The sequence below is a fragment of the Notamacropus eugenii genome, chromosome 3, assembly GCF_028372415.1.
Source record: "Notamacropus eugenii isolate mMacEug1 chromosome 3, mMacEug1.pri_v2, whole genome shotgun sequence".
NCBI lineage: Eukaryota > Metazoa > Chordata > Mammalia > Diprotodontia > Macropodidae > Notamacropus > Notamacropus eugenii.
The window spans coordinates 135,368,646-135,391,597 of NC_092874.1; the positions used below are offsets into that span (position 1 = coordinate 135,368,646).

General features: G+C 36.9%; 1 protein-coding gene across 3 annotated transcripts in view; it reads right to left on the bottom strand.

The window, feature by feature from the left end:
* CFTR (CF transmembrane conductance regulator) overlaps positions 1 to 22,952 on the bottom strand; it is a 235,378-nt gene that overhangs the window by 163,890 nt on the left and 48,536 nt on the right. For 2 of the 3 annotated variants that reach the window (XM_072652953.1, XM_072652954.1), the window contains one exon: positions 19,651 to 19,759. In XM_072652953.1, the coding sequence (XP_072509054.1) occupies positions 19,651 to 19,759 (109 nt within the window). Of the gene's footprint in view, positions 1 to 4,058; positions 4,138 to 19,650; positions 19,760 to 22,952 lie in introns of those variants that run through there. The other variant, XM_072652955.1, reaches the window with a different exon arrangement.

Consider the following 22,952-nt stretch of genomic DNA (forward strand, 5'->3'; position numbering starts at 1 on the left):
CACAAAACTAAAACTGAAATAAATATTTATCTTCTGATGCCAGAAACCAATAACCTAATAAATGTAGAAAGCTTATATATATTTATATATATATAGTAAAGGTTGATCAGAAGACCCCTGGTAAACTGAGACTGCTCAATCCTCTTCATGAAATTACAGAAAGATATTTTTTGTCAGAAAAGAAAATTTCCTGTGGAACTGAACATTTTCCTTCTGGCTCAGCATTGAAGGGCAGGTGCTTTGGTATGCATGGCATCTCATGACTGTTCTCTGTGTGTCTCCATGCCTAGGGGTTGTGTGAAGATGATCGTTGACTAAGTCAGGTAGAATTTCCTCACCTTGCTAAACTAAAAAAAAGAGGGTGGAAATGACTACACCTATTCTCTTTGAGGCCAGTCCCTCTGGGAATATATCCAGAGCATTCTCTATCTTAGATTTAAGTTACAGAGAACTGGTGGAATCATTTCCACCTTTTTTATAAATCATTGAGGAGGAAAGTTTCTCTTGACCCATGAGTCAGTCATCAACAGAGCTCTCAGGTAGGAGAACATATAAGGACCAATGAAGAGTTGCTATCCAACTCAAAGCACTTGCTTATCCGTTGTGCTGAGCCAATGTGAAAGTCCACCTCCATGAGAACTTCCCTTTTCTCACTAAGATCCATGCCCTGTAATTTGATCATGTGGATTGAAGGATTGATTAAGAATTCCCAGATCAACTCCATAATATGTACCTGGATAATAAGCTAATAATTCATAGATAATTATACACTAAAAATCATTGATGTAATGTCACTAAGCCTCTCACCATTATTTTCAATAATTAAATAGTTCATGGAGACAGGGGCTATAATGCTATAGTGGATACTGAACTGATCTGGGTTCAAATTCTACCTTTGACAGGCTGTTCTCTAAGGTAATAATTTTCAGAGAGGGAATAGAAGGAAGGAAGGAAGGAAATGCTCACTTATTAAACACCTACTTGCCATGCACTATGCTAAGCACCTTACAAATATTATCTATATTGGCAAAAGAACTTTCATCACCTGAGTTCAATGCACCACTGAAATCATAGGTTTAATTCCTATCTTGTATCTTTATTTATTGAATTTGTGAATCAGAAGCTACTTAACTCTTTTTTGTTCTTTATACTGATTTTAAGTCTATCCCTATTATAAAGATTCATTTTCATTAAGAAAGGAGTGTTGATTTTGTTTTTCTAGTAGTGATTGGTCTGCACTGATACTTGCACAATCTCCTCTATTCATAACAGATCAGATATCTTTTCCACTCTCACGTAATGCCAACCAACAAAAGTTCATGAATTGTGACTGTTGCTGAAAGATTCAATCATTTATTTCACTGTTAGTGACAAAAAAATAAATGCTCACTCTTTTCAAGTCATCGTTTCTCTCCCAACAATAAGAGAGATTACTAGGTATAGATAAGGCCAAAAGATACACAACTTTGATAGAGCCAATGTCAAAACTATATTTTGCTTAAAAGAATGTAAACATTTCTTTGGGTTGGATGTTGCCTCTCTGCTCAATGCCAAAAAGAATATTCTGAGGAAAAGAACATACCATGACAACTAAGACTTTTTTTTATTATTAGGAATTAGGTTTAACCATTTAGTTTCCTCCCTAATAAGTTGGTCAAAACTCCCTGTCATTGCTTCTACACTACAGCTTTTTTTCCCCAACCTTTGACCCCCTACTCCAATAAATCTTTTAGGTGAATCAGTTTGTTTGTAGTTTCATACAAGGAAAGAAAATCTCTATCAGCCTCTGAATGGGACACCTGTTTTATGTACCAGCATTACTAGATTAGTTATAATTTTGAATCAATACATACTATAAAACTCATGACCTTTAGATAGTAATAGACGGTTTTGACAGAGACAATGGTAATGTCACTAGAGGAGAGGACATGTTTATAGGAGAAAAACCTGGGTTATTTTTGGTAATGACAGCTCTGAGAAGGTGACCATCTGCAAACAGTAAATAGACTCTCATAAACTTCTCAAAAACCATAAAGCAGTTGACAATTCAAGGACAAAAGTAATACTGTTCAAACAGTGTGTGGGGTTCTTTTTTTTTTTTTTTACTGAATCTTTTAAGTGATATGTTCTCTCATGTTTACTAAGTAAGCACTAAACACTAAGATTTCCCATTTGGAGTCTTTCATTTAAATACTTACAGAAGTAATAGTTTGACTATGGAAAGATCATTTTTTGATATTTGATTATTTGAGGAAAATCACAACCAGAATATTTCTATATATGAAAATAGTAAGTGGGGATTTTTCACATCTCTGTGTGCATGTCCCACTGTTGGATTTGTTTCCAAAGCCACAGGAAGATTACTGAGATTCCACAGGATGAAAGAGTATAACTAACTACCCTCTTACAAGAAATGGGTGTCAAGACACATTTTTAGAAATTCCTTTTTAAACTGTGCTTTTAATCTTTATTAACACTGAACACTAACCGAAATAGGGTAGAATTCAATGTCACTGAATGACTTCCAATTATTTTGATATTACATTTCTATAACTCTTGTTCATTCAGAGGCCCTCTGTTGATAGTAACCCACATATCTGTACTACATCAAGATTTACAATGCACTTTTCTTACACTGTTCTAGGGCAGAAAGTAAAGTATTATTCACCCCATTTCACACACCCCCAAAAAGGAAACTCACAAATATAAAATCAGAAAATATTAAAATTAGAAATTCCATATTGGTAAATTTGTACAACTTCTCAATTGATACAAAATTCCTCACCACACTATCCCAAAAAAATGGTGAGTCAACTTCTATCTCCACATTTTCACTAGCAAGGACATCAGTAACTCACAACGCAGACCATTTCTTAAAAACAACAACAAACAAAAAAATCCCAAGTCCCTAATTGTTCGGAAGTTCTGCCTAATACTGAGCTGAAATCTACCTTACTATTACTTTCAACCACTGGTTCTACTTCTGTCTTCTAGAATGACCAAAACTATCTAACTCCTCTTGTAGATGATAATCATTCAAATATTTCAAAAAAGATATATTATCCTTAGATCTTCCTTTTTGAACCTAAATATCACCAGTTCCTTCAAAATTTCTTCAAATGAATGGTAGAACCTTAAGAAGATAATGAAACTGAAGGAAAGGAAATGGTCAGAGGTCATATAGGTCATGCAGCAACAGCTGACCCTAGGGCAAAAGGCATCATCATTCCGTTTTCTTTTGATGTTAAAAATGATTCATCACCAGCAGTGAATCAGTTATCACCTAATGTGTAACCAGGTACACATACACAGAGGATCATAGACTTAAAGCTGGATGCAATTTTAGAGTCTGTGTAGTCTAACAGATGAGAAATAGAAACCCAATGATGCTAAATGATTTGTCCAAGCTTTCAAAGCTAGTAAACATCAGAGGTCTAATATGAACCTACAGACTCCAGGTCACAACAGCCATGTTATATATCAAGTAGGTAGGTGGCACAGTAGGTAGTCTGCTAGGCCAGGAGTCAAATTCTACCTCAGGTACTTACTACCTGTGTTACACTGGGCAGTCACTTAACCTCTGTCTGCCTCAGTTTCCTCAGCTATAAAAGGGGGATAATAATGGCAGGAGTTATGAGGATTAAATGAGATGATAATTGTATAAAGGGCTCAGTATAGTGCCTGGTATAGATTAAGCATTTAATGTTTATTCTCTCCCTCCCTTTCATACCACTGCAATGAGGCTCCTGCCACTACTCTATTCCATTTATCTTTATACTTCATATTGAGAGATAACCTCAAGATTCAATTATTCCTCAGTGTTCAAACTCCCTGGCCAATTACAGGGCACATAAGCTCCTTAAAGCAGTATCTCTCATTTTTGTCTTCATATCCTAGTGTCTAGAACATAAATATTCAATAAATACTTGTTCAATTGAATTTTACCCACCTAAATAAATGTTCCCATGTGGGCTACATCTGCTCACTTTCCACCCCATTACATCACTATGCTGTGTTCACTAATTCTGCTAATTAAGGTGGGGTTCTGAGTTTCCTACCTTCCTATTTTCACCACTATCAAGGCATTCCTGAGTTCTGATTCCATCATCCAGGGGCTCATTCTTACTTTGGTGTCATCTGCAAATGTGATAACCATACTTACTAAGTCATCATACAAATCACTGGTTAAAATGTTGAACAGAATAAAATTAAGTATATAGATCCTTTCAGAATTCAACTGAATATAGTGCTACATTTTTACAATGGTCAGTAACTCCTTGGGATAATGTTACAGACTTTACAAAACGTCTTGCTAAAACACACTGTGTTATACCTACAACATTTCACTGATCTACTAATTTAAGAACCTTATCAGCAAAAGTCAATAAGGCTAATTTGATCTGACCGTGATCTTAGTAAACTTTTGCATGTGTGGTTGCTGAACAGCTGTCAGCAATTTTTATGGAACCAGAAGAGGTGCCACGAGATTGCTGGGAACTATGACCTCTGACTGCCAGGGTATTATCAACTCTTAACACAGGCATGTCTGAAAGAATAAAGAATGGCTCACAAGGAGTTGTCAAGATTAATCTGGGACCTAAGTAACTAAAACAGACTGAAGCCCTCAACAATGTCAAGGCTTAGAGGCTGATACCATTATTTCTGATGTATCTTAGAAGTAACCTCCTACGGTGAAGCCCTAAGCTGTAACTTATTTAGCACATGTGTAAATCTTACACAGCATTCATCAATTTCAAACCAGTCTGGGGACCCACACAAAACAGAAGAGCTCAAAGAAACACATGAATAACAGACTCCCGAAGTTGTAGTGCAGTGCCAAAAAAAAAAAAATCTCACTTGGATCAATTCCACCGCTTCCTTCCAAGAGTTCTGTAAACATCAATTGAATGCACTAGCCTTACAAACACCAACCAATAACAGTTCTCCAAACTTTCCTGGAAGGCTGCAGGCAGCAGCATCATGGGGCAAAGACCAGCAAAGTCTTCAGGGTGGCTACACACAGTAGCTGACATGCTAGCCCCATAGCTCAAGCGCTGTGATTTTTGTTGGTGTTTTTTATTCTTTGTTTTTTACAGTGGAAAACAAGAGCCATCTTCATTTTCAAAAAGAAAAAAAGTGGAGTTTGAAAATTGCAGACTAGGAGTGAGCTTTGTACAATCCTGGCAAAATTATTAGTTGTCAGGAAATCAAAGTTCAGAAAACATAAATTAAACAGTCTGTTGCATCAGAGAACCTTAAAGGATCTCGGTACAAAAAAAAAGTAAAAACCTATGATCCTGTGAACTAGGAAGGTTTATGAAACACATAAGGTATACCTAAAAGGAGAGCTTCTTTCTTCACACCTCAAAGACCAGCTTTACCTTCCATGTACTAACACATTATCCAATCCATAACCTGTTTGAGTTTGAAGCTTCTTGTGACTACAATAGCTTTCTTCTTGCCAGTTTTCTGATGTGTTTTAATTCCTCAGAGAACAATGTTTTCATCTTTGTTGAGTACTCATTCCAACAAAAAAGAGTATATTTTTCTAAACCTTAGTAAAAAATTGAGTAACTTTCAAGAAAAAAAAAGAGGGCAGATTCTTCAAACTAGAGTTTGCTGAGGTTGACTGATTCCAGGGGAAATTATAGAACGTATTATGAGAGGAGAGTTATGTAAGAACTTTGAAAAGGAAGTGCTGATTGCTAAAGGCTAACATCAATTAGCTCATCAAGAAAAGAACAGGTAATGCCAGACTAACTTCATTTCCTTTTTTTTTGGTAGGCTTACTAGACTGGTAGATCAGGGAAATGCTATAGATAGATAGTTTGGGATTTAAGTGAGTCATGTGCCAAATCTCCCAGGCTGTCCTTTTGGACAACATAGAGAGGTGGGGTATAGATGTCAGTACACTTAAGCAGATTTGGAATTGGATGAACGAAATGTCAGTGAATAATTATTTGAGCTATGAAAAACTGGAATACACTGCCTTGGGAAGTAGTGGTTTGCCCCTCATTAGAGCATTCAAGAAAAGTCTAGGTGAATGCTTTTTTTGCCCAGTGTAAAGAGAATTCATTTTCTGGTAGATATTGGACTAGATGGACACTATGATCCCTTCCACCCTAATATTCTATAAATGTCAATCAATATTAAGCAAAATTCTTTGATCTATATTGGTAGAAAATCATTCCTATCTTCACTCAGCAGTCTTTAACAGTCTTGTGACAATATGACATCTGTTTCTCTTTCCTTTAACTAATTCAAAATGCTCTCCTGGTGTGTTTTCAGAATCTAGTTTCCTTGTAGATGAATAGCTTCTTGACTCTTTCATCTCTTCTTTCAGATTTGTTTCTTTTTAAAAGTTGTACATCTTGGAATTAATTGTCATATTCTAGTTATTACCATGATACCAAATATTGATGATATTAATGGAATTATAGCCTCCTTATGTTAAAAATTCCAATTTCACTTTGTTTAATTTCATATATAGGCAGCTGAAGTCATGTAATTTTTATTGATGTTATTCCTAAATATTTTTTCATATGGACATTTTCTTTAATATTAGTCCATTTTCTCAGTCAAACCTATTGTGCTCCATGATGTTTGCACACTTTCTCCTCCCTTTTAATTTTTATTTTACAAAAAACTTTCCCCCTCCTTTAATTTTTATTTTAAAAACTTCTCAATGCACATTTCTACCCAAACATGTTCCTCTGTGTTCACATAATGTACTCTGTCTCTTGCAAAAAGTCATTTCTCTCACATCTTAATCCATGGTCCCAAAACCCAAATCCTCTTCTTCAACACCCATCTATGTGCCACACCTTTATTCCTGATATCCTCCTTCCCTTTCCAAAGTCCTTACCTTCAAGTATGAGGTGTGATGACATCCTTCTGAAACTTGTGCTTATGCCACCTATGCTCCCAAATTAAAAGCTTTGTTGTGCCTAATACAACAAAGTGAAATAAAGCCAAAGAAAGCTTTAAAGGTCAATGTGTGTGGGTTTTCCCAGTTGGGCAAGAGGAGAGTGGGGTCCCCCCACCACTGGCACTAGGCAGTGGCAGAGGTGAAGGCAGCAGCAGCAGTGGAGGGTGGTGGGTGGCTAAGGTGGCCTCAGAAGCAGCCTGGGCCCACTGTCCAAGTAGTTCAGCTTAAAGTCTTTGGGGGAATTGAGCAGGGCCTCTGAACCTCAGCCCTCAGTGGCAACCCCACCCCTACCCAAAGGCCCTGGGGGAATTGAGTAGCTGATCTGAATCTTGGCCCTGAGCATGGTCCTAGGGGAAGGAGGAGCACTAGGACCCTCCTCTTGACAAAGAATTCAGAAGCCAAGTAACTGGCTTGGAAAATGCTCAAAAAAGGGAAAAAAAATAAGACCATAGAAGGTTACTTTCTGGGTGAACAGGTATCTCTTTCCATCCTTTGGGATAAGGAAGAACAATTCATACTGTCAGAGGAAGTCAAGGCTTCTGCTTCCAGTACCTCCAAAATGAATATGAAATGGGCTCAGGCTATAGAAGAGCTTGAAAAGTGAGTCAGCAGCTTGCTAAAGGAGAACCAAAAAAAAAAATGCTGAGGAAAATAACACCTTTAAAAATAGGCTAACTCAATTGGAAAAAGAGGTCCAAAAAGTCAATGATGAGAAGAAGGCTTTAAAAAGCAGAATTAGACAAATGGAAAGGAAGGTTCAAAAGCTCACTGAACAAAATAGTTCTTTAAAAATGAGAGTGGAGTTCAAGGAAGCTAATGACTATACAATAAACCAAGAAGTTACAAAACAAAATCAAAAGATTGAAAAAATAGAAGATAATGTGAAACATCTCATTGGAAAAACAATTTGACTTTCCAACACAAGAATCAAGAGAAGCAAGAAAAGGTAAAGAGAAAAGAGAAATCATAAAAGACTTTCTAAATCTGAACTATTTACATTCCTACATGGAAAGATAATATTTGTAACTCTTGAGACTTTTCTCAGTATTTGGGTAGGTAGAGGGATTACACACACACACACACACACAGAGTACAGGTTGAGCTGAATCAGAAGAGATGATATCCAGAAAAAATAAAATAAGATTAAGGGGTAAGAGAGGAAAATATTGGGAGGAGAAAGGGAGAAATGGAATGAGGCAGACTATCACTCATAAAAAAGATAAGAAAGATCTTTTTCAATGGAAGAGAAAAGGGAGGAGGTGAGAGGGGAAATGTGAAGCTTACTCTCTTCACATATGGCTTAATGAAGGAATAACATCCTCACTAAATTTGGTATGAAAATCTATCTTACACTACAGGAAAGTAGGGGAGAAGGGGACAAGTGGGTTGAGGGGAATGATAGAAGGGGGGCAAATGGGAGAAGGGAATAACTAGAAGTAAACACTTTTGGAAAAGGACAAGGTCAAATGAGAGAATAGAAAAAAGAAGGGACAGGGTAGGATGGAGGGCAATATAGTTAGTCTTACACAACGTGACTATTATGGAAGTCTTTTGCAAAACAACACATATATAGCCTGTATTGAATTGCTTGCCTTCTCAGTGGGGATGGATGGGAGGGAGAGAGGGAGAAAAGCTGAAATTCAAAGTATTAGAAATGAATGTTGAGAATTATTATTGCATATAACTGTGGAATAAGAAATATAGGTAATAGGATATAGAAATTTATCTTGCCCTACAAGAAAAGAGAGAAGATGGGGATAAGGGAAGGGTGGGGTATGATAGAAGGAAGGGCACATTGAGGGAAGGGGTAATCAGAATGCAAGGTGTTATGGGGTGGGGGGAGGTGATAGATGGGGAGAAAAATCGAAACTCAAAATTTTGTGGAAATGAATGTCAAAATATAAAACAATAAATAAAACTATTAAAAAATAAATAAAATAGTGTGGTCCATTTGGATCTTACATATGTATATGTTGGGACATATTGTGTAGGATGATGTGATGGGGATGAGTAGTTTATGACTGCCTTTTCTATACAAAGGGAAAGAAATTTCTTTGAAAAGAGTCCCATCATAAGAAAGATGTATTTAAATTATTGTGCCATGTACACTCATTCTCACTATAACAAGAAAAGCCTGGGAGTGATATGTAACCCTGTGACTTTTTCCCAATTTATAATATCTGTGGCTATGCCTGCGTGTATATGCCTACATACATGGCATTCTCCCTCAGACTACTAGGATCTGTCTAGATTGGGGGTGAATACCGAGCAAGGATCAATGAAAAATAAACCCAATGGTCAAGAACTTCCAATATGTACCAACAATGTGCTAGACACCCTCCTCCATCCCACCTAAACATGCATCCGCAATATACAAGGAGACAGAATAGTATAGAGCATTAGACACTGAACTTAGACTCCAGAGGGCCAATATTCAAATCCAAAATCAGACATTTAATAGTGTGTGACCCTGAACCATTCTGGGCCTCAATTTCTTCATTTATAAAATGGTTGCTTCAATGGCCTCTCAGGTCCTTTCCTGCCCAAAATCTAGGATCCTATGGAAATAAAATGTGGGAGAAGAAAATCTCATGTCAGGGAAGAAAACATGAAGAATGGGAAGTCAAAAAAGGTGCCTCTTTCTCATACCACCATCTTGCCAAATACAGAATCAACAACCTTATATGTAGAGCCTCCAGGTCCAGCAGGCTCTGGAAAAAAATTACTGTGTTCTTATCCACACCCAAGAAAATGGACTCATAAGGAGAAGAGATGGACTCAAAGCTACAGAGACAGAACATGAGGATGGTTTTCTCAGAGTTGGGCGAGGGGAACTTTATTCCAAACTGCTTTAGAGAGGTTGGTAGCTACTTGAGGGCTCAGATTCCCTAACATGTCAGTCCCAGAGGGCCAAGGGAAGGTGTTGAACTGGATAGAGAGGATAGCAAGTCACCCTAAGGGAAGATAAGAGACAGAAAAAAGTTCAGAGAAATCCCTTGACCAGGTTGCACTGGACCATTGGAGCCAACTCACCAATTCCTCATCTCCCTCATCATGTTGTGGGGTTGGAAAGGGCAACAATAGGGGAAAAAAAAAAAACAAATGTCATCCGTACATTTGGAACATTGGGAAAAGAGGAAAAGGAAGCTTAAGTGCCTTGTTTCTTGACAGCACTTAAATGAATCCTAAAGTTCCAGCAGGAAGCCTCGCTTAAATGAGGTAACATACAGTTTTCCCCAGAGAGACCTCACATTAAACTATTCCTTCTATTGCCTTGAACAATGCCATTCTGACTATTGAAGCCCCAAGATGACTGCAAGACAGGTTTCCTTGGCAAGCTCTAGATCCTGGAAGAGTCAATCCAAGATCCCTGGATCTTAATTATCATCTGGAATTGTCAATGTTTTAGAAGATGTACATTAGTCTATGGGGTCCTATATAACACAAAAATAGGAGGAAGGGTTTACCAAAGTGGGAGGAAAAGAAAAATAACAACAGACATGATGAAAATGCAGGCAAGTCCTTGAGGAATGAGAAGTAACAGGAGTAGGACCAATAGGGGCAGCAAATAAGTAAGGAGGTGACAGAAAATTTCCACACAGAAATTAGCCACTTTTCTCACACAGACACCCAAGGAAAAGGACACCACCTTCCTCTCACCATTAAATACTCATGTAGGGTGACTTTGGTGCATGTTGACATTATCCTTATATATGACGACAGAATAAGTTTGTTTAATATGATAATGATAGTAATAATTTATATTTTCTCTAAGTACTTTAAGGTTTGCAAAGTGCTTTGGATAGATTATCTCATATGCCATGATGCCATAATATAAGTCAATCACTATAGTCCCTAACAGGGTAATACTAAAAAGAAAAAGTAGAATGGAAACATCCTCAAGGTAAAGATGACTTTGTTCTGCCTTTGTATCCCTAGCACCTAGCACAATGCATGGAACACAGAAGTCACTGTAAGTTATTCCAGAATTTAAAATATCTAACTCTCATCATCATCACTGCTTCTCCTTGAATCAAAATACTCTCTATCTCCATCAGTAGGTCAGAGGAAATGATAGTCTTTTGGAATGTCAGGGATAACCATAACAACAGAAATACCTAAAATTCCCACCCTCTGCATTGTCCTTCAAACTTGTCAATAGATTTAATTAAGGGAGAGAATTCCAGTATGGATGTGTGGACATGTCCAGAATTTATTAAAGGGTAAGAAAATATTTTCTGAAAATTTAATACAAATTACTCACATTATTATCTGCCTTCCTCTGAAACCCTGTTATGGTTTGAAGGTGAGCTTGTATTCCTGAAGTGTGTGTCAGAGGACTATTCATTCAACCAGGTCCTAAAGTGGTTGGGAAAGCTTCAAGTATGGGCCTGAATATGTGTTACCAGATGGCCAGCCTAGCAAAGTGTAGAATAGCTTACCACCAGAAGTCTTGCTGACCACCGTGTGATGAAGTTTTTTTGGACACTTACTCACACAAAGGGTTAAACTGACAGCTATGTCTACAGTGGATAGGATCTATAGCTATGGAAGGAGCACTTACATGAGAAGAACTGCATATTACTGAAGCACTAGAGCATTGTCATTATCATAAATGATTTTTTTAAATGAAGAGCTAGGTGGGATAATAGATAAGAGTATTGGACCTGGAGTCAAGAAGACCTGAGTTCAAACCTAGACTCAGACTCTCAATAGCTTGTAACTACAGGTAAATCACTTAATCTGTCTGCCTCAGTTTCCACATCTGAAAAATGGGAGTAATAATAGTACTAGTCTACCAGAATTGTTGAGTATCAAATGAGATAATATTTGTTTAGAGCTTTGCAAACATCATAGCACTTGGTAAATACTAGCTATCATTATTTATCATTGTCATATTCTTTAATCAGTCAGGATAACCACTAGTTTGCCTTTGCTAAGAAAAGTTTATCCTTATGCAATCCTCATTTTCAATTTCTTAATTATTGAAAGGTTGACATGTTCCCAGTGTAAACCTTAACTGTTTGAGATAACGTGGTGGGAATGTTATTGGTCTAGCTGCTGACAAGGTTTAAGGAAACCAAGTGTGTATTTCATGGTGATATGCCACTAATATGACGTGAGATGATATAAATATGTCAGTTAAGCAAGCTCTCTCATGATGTTAATTTCCTTTTTTTCAGTCTTCCCAGAGTCAACCATAAATAATATAATACTATTTATCAGTGCTGAAACCAAAAGTGAATTGCTACTGCTGCAGCTGTGAGGTTCAGAGGGAATTAGAAAATAAACATATTCATAATTTTTCTTTTCCTTTAAAATTTTTTTAAAATTACTATTTATTTTAAGCATTCCTTTAAATTTTTAATTCAAAATTCTCTACCTCCTTCCCATACCTTCTACCACCCACTGTTGTTTGGCCACATCCAACTCTTTCTGACCCCAAGGACCTATGTCTATGGGCTTTTCTTGGAAAATATACTGAAATGCTTTGCCATTTCCTTCTAAAATGGAGCAAGACAACAGGGTAAGTGACTTGCACAGGGTCACACAGTTAGTAAGTTTCTGAGGCTAGATTTGAGCTCAGGTCTTCCTGACTCCAGGCCCTGTACACCATCCACTGAGCTACCTAACTGCCTCCATGATATCAATTATACAGATGAAATCATACAAAACATTTAAATATTAGCTGTATTTTTTTAAAAAGCAAGAAAAATAAAATGAGAAAACTACACTTCAATCTGTACTCAGAGTTCATCAGTTCTCTCTGGGGGTGGATATCATTTTTTCATCATGAGTTCTCTGGAACTGTCTTTGATCACTGTATTATTCAGAGTAGTCAAGTCTTTCATAGTTGATCATCATACAACATTGCTTGCTGTGCACAATAACCTCCTAGTTCTACTCACTTCACTTTGCATCACTTCTTCCAGGTCTTGGACATGTTTTTCCCCCTGGAATTACTCCTCTCATCATTTTGCACAGTGTAGTACTACTCCATCACAATCATAGACTACAACTTGTTTAGTCTCCAATGGACGATCATTCTCTCAATTTCCAAATTTTTATCACCACAAGAAGGGATGCTATATTTTTGTACATGTACGTCTTTTTTTCTTTTCCTTTGGTCTCTTTGGAATACAGGCCTAGTAGTGGTAATACTGAACCTAGTTTTATAGCCCTTTGAGCTCAGCTCCAAATTCTTCTCCAGAATAGTTGGACCTATAACACTACTCCACCAACAGAACATTAATGTACTTATTTTTTTCCTCATCCTCTCTAGCATTTATCATTTCTGACAGTGTGAGGTGTGAGGTGGTGCTCAGAGTTGTTTTAATTTCTCTTTCTCTAATCAATAGTGATTTAGAATATTTTTCATATGACTAAGAGCTTTGATTTCTTTTCTTGAAAACTGCCTATTTGTGTTGTGTCTTTTAACCTTTTAACAATTGGGAAATAGCTTTTATTTTTACATATCTGACTCAGTTCTATAGTCAAAATATATTTGAAAAATAAGGCTTTTGTCAGAGAAACATGCTATAAAATTTTTTGTTGTCTGTGATACCTTTCAGCAAAATGTAGTTTCCCGATTACCCATTTTAATTAGCTCTATTTTAGCTTTTGCTTTGTCTGAGATCTTGAGTGCTTCCCCTGTCTTTTTTTTTTTTAGTACAGCTGACATATATTAGATTCTATTCTAGCACTTTATTTTAATTCCATATGTGTTTTTCTGTTTCAAGTGTGTATGTCTCTTGTAAACAACATATTAGATTCTGGTTTCTAATCCATTCTACTATCTGCTTCCATTTTATGGGTAAGTGTACTCAGTCATCTTCCTAGTTGTGATTACTAATTATTTTCCCCTCCATCCCATTGTCTTCTATTTCTTCTCTCTGGTTTTATTCTATTCCTCCTCAAAAATCTATTTTGCTTCTAACCACTGCTCCCTTTAATCTCTCCTCCCTTTTATCATCCTCCCTTTCCTATTATCCTCTTCTCTTATATCCCTACTGGATAAGTTATATTTCTACATACAACTGAGTGTGTGCGTGTGTTTATGTATGTGTGTGTGTATTCTTCTTTCTTTGAACCAATTCTAATGAGAGTGAGGTTCAAACACTGCCATTTATTCCCCCTCCAACCATTTTCCCCTCCACTGTAAAAGGTCTTCCTTGCACACTTCTCTTATTCTCCCTTCTCCCAGTGCATCCCTCTTTCTCATCCTTCCCTCTTTTTTTGGATCATTTTAGCATAATCAGCTTATATGTTGGTTGTATGTAAAATTCTTGATGTAAAATTCCTTCTTATTGCCCTAATAATTATAAATTACATTACATGTATCATCTTCCCAAATAGGAACACAAATAGTTTAATTTTATTGAAACCTTTATGATTACTCTTTCTTCTTTACTTCTTGTGCTTCTCTTGAATCTTGTGCTTGAATGTCAGATTTTCTATTCAACTCTGGTCTTTTCATCAGAAATGCTTGAAAGTCCTCTATTTCAATAAATGTCCATATTTTTCCCCAGAAGAATGATACTCAGCGTTGCTGGGTAGGTGATTCTTTATTATAATTCTAGCTCCTTTGCCTTCCAGAATATTATAATCCAAGCCCTCTGCTCCTTTAATGCGGAGGCCACAAAATCTTAAGTGATCCTAACTGTGGCTTCACAACATGTGAATTATTTGTTTCTGGCTGCTTGAAGTATTTTCACTTTGATCTCAGAGCTATGGAATTTGGCTATAATATTCTTGGGAGTTATTATTTTGGGATTTCTTTCAGGAGGTGATTGGTAAATTCTTTTAATTTCTATTTTACCCTCTGGATCTAAGATATCAAGGCACTTTTCCTTGATAATTTCTTAAAATATGATGTGTAGGCTCTTTCTTTGATCATGGCTTTCAGGTAGCCCAATGATTCTTAAATGATCTCACCTAGATCTGTTTTCCAGGTCAGCTGTTTTTCTTTTTTTTTTTTTTAATTTTTTTTAGTCAGTTGCTTTTCTAATGAGATATTTCACATTTTCTTCTATTTGTTAATTCTTTTGTCTTTGTTTTATTGCTTTTTTCGTGTCTCATGGAGTCATTAGCTTTCACTTGCCCACTTCTAATTTTTAAGGAATTATTCTCTTCAATGAGATTTTGTGCCTCTTTTTTCCATTTGGCCAATTCTGCTTTTTAAAGAATTATTTTCTTCAGTTTATTTTTGTACATTCTTTTTCATTTGATCTATTCTGCTTTTTAAGAAGCTCTTTTCTTAAGAATTTTTTGTAATCTTTTACCAAGTTATTAATTTTCTTTTCATAATTTTCTTGCATCATTCTCATTTCTTTTCCCAATTTTCCCTCTACCACTCAACTCTTTCTTTACTTCTTCCAGGAATTCTTGTAGGGTTTGGGTCCAATTAGCATTTTTCTTTAGACTTTGTCTGTAAATGTTTTTGCATTGTTGCCTTCTTCTAAGTTTGCATCTTGATCTTCCCTGCCACTGAGGTAGCTTTTTATGGTCAAGTTGTTTTTTTCATTGTTTGTTCTCATTTTTCTAGCCTATTTCTTAACTTTGAACTTTTTTGTTAAGTTGGGCTCTGATCACTTTGGATTGGGGAGACACTGTCTTAAGCTTTTGTCTTTTTTTATACTATTTTTTTCAAAGCTAGTTCTGGGTATCTGCAAGTTTTTGTTGCTTCCAAAGTGGTGTGATCCTGTGAGGTGTGGTCTGTACTCTAGTCTTTACCCAGGAAGGGCTCCTGCTCCCCTGTAACCACAAGCACTAGTGCTCTCTTTGCCTTGGAACTGAGACCAGGACCCATACTCCCTTGTGACCACCCCCGAGCTCTCTTCTCCACCCTGAAACTGTGACCCAGAACTGTGTATAGGCAATAGAGTTGTCAGTCCATGCCATCTGTACCTGGCAATAGCGAAGGGTCCCCTGTAATCTCTTTCTGATCAGTTGTCTGGCCCCTTTACCATCTCTTCGCTGAGAACTCCCAAAGCTACTGCTATTGTTGTGACCACTATTGCTGTTGCCACATATGTGGGCTCTGGACAAGGCTTCCAACTTGGTTTCACCAACCCCTCTTGCCAAACTCCTAAGTTTTCCTAGCCCAGAAAAATACCTCACCTTGACCTTTTGTTGGCTCTGATGCTCCATAATTTGATTTGAGTCATTATTTTAAAGTTATTTGGAGGGCAATGTTGAGAGAGCTCAGCTGAATTTCCTCTAATCTGACATCTTGGCCAAGTTTATTCATTATTTTTTTTAAAAGCTTAAGAATAATAATTGCTACTTATTTGCAGTAGCAAAGTTGTAATAATTTCAAGCATCACCTGATAAGTAATGGAATTTTAAGTTGAGCACAAAGAAGAGGAGGGAGGTTTAGCTAAGTCTAGAGCCTATATACCCGGGGAGCTTCACTCACCATAAAGGCAATACAGTCATTTAAGTTCTATATCATTTCTGATTTTATAAGAAACTTCATAACTGTCTAGTTCACAGAGAGACTCAGCAGCTATGAACTGTTAATGATATGTATTACTTTATAGAGAACTTCAGCTACACTTATTAGATACTTAACATTATTGCAATACTTAATGTGACTCTGGTTATCAGTGAGAATAGCCTGGCCCTAGGACACCTGAATTCTAGTCCCAACTCTGTCACTAACTTTCTGTGTAACCTCTTCAAGTCAATTCACAGCTATAAGGTTCAGTTACCTCATCTATAAATCAATGGAGTTGGACTAAATCATAGACCAAAGGTTAAGAGGGACCTTAGAGGTCTATTTCTATCTCCTCATTTTAAACATGAGGAAACCAAGACCCAGAGAAGTGACTTGCTCAAAGTCACAAGGCAGAGTCATTTTTCAAGTTCAGGTCCGATGAATCCAAGGTCAGTACTCTTTCCAGTGAATTACACTGATGATCTCCTAGATTTCTTATTACCTCTATGCTTCTACTGGACAAGATTTCATGATTTGTATAAACATTTATTTAACATTAAAAACAATTTTTATCTATGAAATTATTTGCTTTGTTCTTATGTACCAGTAGAATATAAGCTTCTAGAGAACAGGAGAAGGGATGTTTTTAATTTTTGTCTTTGTATCATCATTGCTTAGCATAGTACATTGCTTAGTAAATATTTGTTGGATTGGATTCAATTTAATTTATGCAATGTAGGGAAAAAGAGTGTTGTATAAGTAGATCACATAAATAGAAAGGAAGTAGTGGCAGGGCTCACCTCCAACTTTGGAGAACTAGTAATTATATAATGATAGATAACGTGTTACTGTGGAAAAGATGAGGATGTTATTCAATACAAGGTATACATAATAGAACAACATCTAGGAAATAATATGGAGCTATGATATAGATCTCAGTCATCATAATCCTAGACCAGTATAAGTAGGGAATATGTTGAAGTATTAACCTAGAATTCTGGGATTGAAAGAGACTTTGAGGACTATATAACCTGATATCATCAGTTTACTAATAAAGAAACTAGGGTCCAGAGAGGCTTAGTATGGTCAAGGCCACACCAACTTTTTGTCCATCTGTCTGTCTGTCTAGCTATCACTTTATCTACCTATCTATCTATATCTGTCATAAAGGACAATTGTAAATTATCTCCATACAATATATTCAAGGAACAGACTCTAGTATAGTTTCTCTACGGACAAAGATCATGAGTTACCCTAGAAAAGTAGAAAATAAAGATATTTTTTAAATATCCCATATATGAATTTGATTGTGATCATCACACCAATGATTCTGAACTCTAATATTATTTAACACAGAGAATCTCAAAGTATGTTGTGAAATTTAAAATTCTCAAAATAAAATTATTTTCATTTTTAAATTTTTAAAAATAGCAATGGGGAATGTAGACTCCCTCCTCCTCCCCCCTGTCCCTGACAACCCACACACCAGCACCCAACAAAAAATATCTGCAAGATTTTAAAATTTCCAACATCCTCTCTGAAAAGAAAAAAAAAAGGAAGGAACTGCTGCTCTTCCAACCATACAAGAAGTTATCTTTTGGAAATCATGGTTTAAGTTTTATAGTTGAAGAAACTGAGATAAACAGAGATTAAGTGACTTGTCCAGGGTCACACAGCAATAAGTATCTGAAGCAAGATTTGAACTCAGGTCTTCCAGACTCCAGGTCCAACACTTTATCCACTACACCACCAGCTCATTGCCTGAACATGTAACAGTGGTACGGTAGAAATCACACTTGCTCTGGAGTCAGAATACCTGGGATCAATACCTTCTGTTGATTACTACCTATATGATCTCAGGTAGGTCACTTACACTTGCTAGGCCACAATTTCCTCATCTGCAATATGGGTACATTGGACTACATGACCTCTAAAGAGGGACGATAAAAACCAACACAAGTACAAGGGAGCAGCACAGAGTACTCAAAACCCCAAACCAAATATTTTATGCAGCTCTAAAGTGAAGAATACATTTGTTTGCAATCTCTGTCACCAGGTTTTCTAGTTTAAGAATGTTACTCTGACTACATATAGAATCAAAGTTACACTTGGAAAGTGGGCAGGTAATGTTCCAAACTGCCTTTTCAACACTGTCTCTGGGTTTAGCATTTCAGCCAAAGGTCACATCTACCCTGATGAAATACATGACAATTTTCATGAATGTAGCACAAGGTTGTCACTTGCGTATAGTATCACAAAGCAAAATTCAAAAAAATCTTGTTTTTTAATCACTGAAAGCGGTTCAGCATAAGATTTAGGGCCAGAAGAGAGCTTAAAAATAATCTAGTTTACTAAAAAGGAAACAGAGGCCTAGAAGAGGTGAAGTCATTTGCCACAATTCATAGAGTAGGTCAGAAACAGAACACATTTAAACCCAAGTCCTTAGAAACTCTCTAAGGGCAGATGGCTAAGGCAATTTTCTCCCTATGCTACTTCTGCTATTCAGAACTTTGGAAAGCAAAGGTAACATTTAACCTAAGGCATAGAATAAACAGTGAACTGGTACTGAAAAAGTATTTTTTTTAAAGAAGCCATTCATATTAGTACATTAATTGTTAAGTTTAATTTGCTATTTGAAGTCCAAGCCATAACGGAAAGTACACTTCCTCTGGAATGTGCTTCAGAGCTGAGTAAAATATTTAGTTTTGAGTTTCAGGCACTCTGTGTGCTGCTACCTTATACTTGTGTTGATCTCCATGGCCACTCTTTCCACATAGATTTAGAGCTAGAAGGTATCTAAGAGGCCATATAGTCCAATCTACCTATACTGCAGATAAGGAAAGTGTGGACTAGCAAAAAAAATTAATTTTAATTTTTACATCTCTGTAGCAGAGATTTGAATATTCTTCCTGGTCACAATGGTTCCAGCTTGTAAATTTTTCCTTATGTATTACTAAAAAAAAAAACAAAAAACTGAAAATACAAAATGCCAGCTCATTATGTCAGTCCCATTGAAATAAAGATAGGAAGATAAAGTATTGGAGGCAGAAAGACCTGAGTGCAAATTCAGCCTCAGATACTTACTAGCTGTGTGACCCCTAGCCAAGTGACTTAACCTCCCTCAGACTCAAGTTATTCATCTGCACCTACTTCACAGGGATGCTGAGAGGATAAAATAACACATACAAAGTGTCTGGCAAACCTTAAGAAGTATAGCTATTAGATCTATAGAGATCAGGACCATTTTGTATACCTATTGTGAATTGACTTGCAGCATTCTTACCCCTAAGTATAATATTATTCCATGAAAGACAAATCTCCAGAAAAAGCATCGTCGAAGGGCATTAATGAGTTTGGGTTTTTTCTTTGATGCCAGCTCTCTGTCCCATTCCCTGAAAAAGAAACATAAAAAACAAGACCGTTAAGTTGGAAGTACAAATGTTTGAGTTGTTATGTACTCTCAGCATAGTTTGATTCACTCAAGTATATCCAAGGAGATTTAGTCAAATTGACTTAAGAAACAAAAAAGTTTGTAGAGACCCCAAGATGCAGTGCTCACTGACTTGATAACTCAATAAAAGCTCAAATCTAGTTCAGTCACATATTTGGCACATTTAAATGCCTCACCATATATCACCCAACTGGGAGTTGATTCATGAAAAGGTCACTCTGTATTTCTTAAAGGAAAGAACTGTACTGCCGAATACCAGAAGTAATGGGCAAAACATTTTAGGAGTTTCTATGACCTTCAGAAAAAAAAAAGAAAATCAGGGGAAGAAAGAAAGGAAGGAAGGAAGGAAGGAAGGAAGGAAGGAAGGAAGGAAGGAAGGAAGGAAGAAAGAAAAGAAGGAAGAAAGAAAAAAGAAAGAAAGGAAGGGAGGAAGAAAGGAAGGAAAAGAAAATATATTCTACACTATGGTTTTCAAAATTATGTAGGTTTATCAAAAAATTTTCCTAGATCTTTACTACTTAAATAGAATATATTTAAACTCAAACAATGAGCTGAAAAGTTAGAAGGTTGATTTCCTTAATACCTTAATTTTCCTTTTCTGGTCTGGATTTATAATTCCATCTAGTTAGGAAACTCCCTCACTGGGATCTATGACCTTAAAATTATGAGTCTATCTAATATTCTCCCTCATTCGAACTTCCTTATACCAATGCCTAGACCAGAAACCATATTGCAAGCCATAACCTTTTGTTAATTTTGTTTTCATTTTTAAGCTTTATTGATGACTTTTTCCCCACCAAAGTCATCTCCTTCTTCCACTGAATCTGACCTTGTATCAGAAACTAACAAATACACACATACCTACATAAATAAACAAAACACATGGCAATTGTGATCCCATCTGACAGGATATACCACATTCCACACCCATTGTCCCTATCCTCTCTAACGAACAAATGTAGAGATGTTTCATCATCAGTTTACTAGAGCACTTAAAAACACTCATTTACCAATCTATTAATTTGTTAACCCACACATAACACAGAAATCCTTCAGCTTCAAAGTTTATTGTTCTATGATCTGAATGAGAATGGTTTCACTGTTAACTGTCCATTTGGAGTATCATGGAGCCCAGCCCTATAAGTTCTCCAAAATTAAAAACAATCAATCAACTCTTATGTCACATTTCAATAATCACCTTTCTTACATATTTCATGGCCTAACAGAGGAAGGAAGGGTTGACCCAACCAGCTTTTGAAAACAAAGACTTTTTATTTAAATCTTTTTATTCAAATGGAGTTCCTCCTGGAATTTGGTTACTTCAAAACCAATCTTTAAAAATATTATATATTTTTTAAAAATCTTCTCTGTGGTGAATTTATCACCCTTGGTTTCTCAAAGGCATACAGTTTATGGTATTAAAAAGTTGCCTAAGAGCACTAAGAGGTTAAGTAACTTACCCAAAGTTCTACCACTAGTATGTATTAGAGGTATATTTGAACCTATACCTCTCTTGACTCTTCTAAGATCAACTTTCTCCATGTTGTCGCTCTCTTACTTTAGTATTAGATATAGTTTTAAAATTGAAAGATTTAAAATAGTAAACAAGTTTAACTTAAGGAATTCACCACATCTATTCTTTCTATCTAGTGTTAGGAATAGAAATTATTTAGTTAGGAAACTGAGAAATTCTGGCTGTGTTTCTACTACGCCAATTGTTTGCTTTTTGTTAAATACTCTATCTGTCATTAGATAGCATTATCTTGTGAAGGGTTGTTCTTGTTGTCATTGTTCACTAATTTTTCCATCGTGCCCAACTCTTCATGACTCTACTTGGCATTTTCTTTGCAAAGATACTGGAGTTTGCCATTTCCTTTTCCAGTAGTTCTCATAGTCCCCTGTTAATAAAAACCTTAAAGTTGTCTGCATCCCATCTTTTTCTAAAGCAGCATTGTATTTCTAAAGAATATCAGTATACACTGTAATTCTACAAGAGATCAAGCATACATTAACTTCTGTAAGCAGCTACAAAGTAGAGGACAATTCTGCATTTTGTATACTGGCATGTCTACTAATGTAACTTTGCATAATGAAAGCACGACACTCAAGAGAAGATTCAAAGTCAGGCAAGATGCCTGTGTGCAGAGCGGGGTGGAGCCAAGATGGTGGAGTAGAAAGACCCACATACACTAGCTCTTCCCCCACAGCCCATAAAATACCTGTAAAGAAAGACTCTCAACAAATTCTAGAGCAGCAAAAGCCACAGAATAACGGAGTGGAGGAGATTTCTAGCCCAGGGTGACCTGAAAGGCTGACGGGAAAGGTCTGTCACACCAGACATGGAGCAGAGCCCAGCCCAGCCTTGGCAGCACACCACCCTGAGGAACATGACTGAGCAGGCTTCAGGGATAGACTCTCCAGTGGCAGCGCAGATCCCTCAACCCACAGGTACCAAAGGTCAGTGAGAGGTTTTTTTCAGCTGGCCGAGAAAGGAGCAGGGTGTCCCCATAGTTCCAGCCTCAGGTGGCAACACCAGAGGCAGAAGCAGGCAGGGGCTCCCAAGACAGACAGCAGCCCCCATCCATTGTTGAAGGCCTCATCATTAAAGCCTTGGGGGAATTGAGCCCTGTGTGGCAGTCCTGCCTCCACCTGGGGGAACTGAGCAGCTGATCTTAATCTCACTCTGAATGGCTGCCGTGCCCCCACCTAAAGACCTTGGGTGAATTGAGCAGCTCATCTGAATCTCAGCCCCCAGTGCTGGCTTGGTGGAACTAGAGGCCAGGTGGTTATGGAGAGGAAACTCTATTACTTGCAGATTCTGGGCACAAAAGGTTTTGGTTGCTCCCAGACCAGTGTACAGGCTTAATTGTGCCACCTTGGAGGAACTGAGATCTTACAGACCTCCAGAGTATAACCTACTCTTGACAAAGGACCCAAAAGTCAAGGAACTAGTTGGGAAAATGCCCAAAAAAGGGAAAAAAATAAGACTATAGAAGGTCACTTTCTTGGTGAACAGATATCTTCTCCCATCATTTCAGATGAGGAAGAACAATGCTTACCATCAGGGAAAGACATAAAAGTCAAGATTTCTGTATCCCAAACATCCAAAATACATATTTAATAGTCTCAGGCCA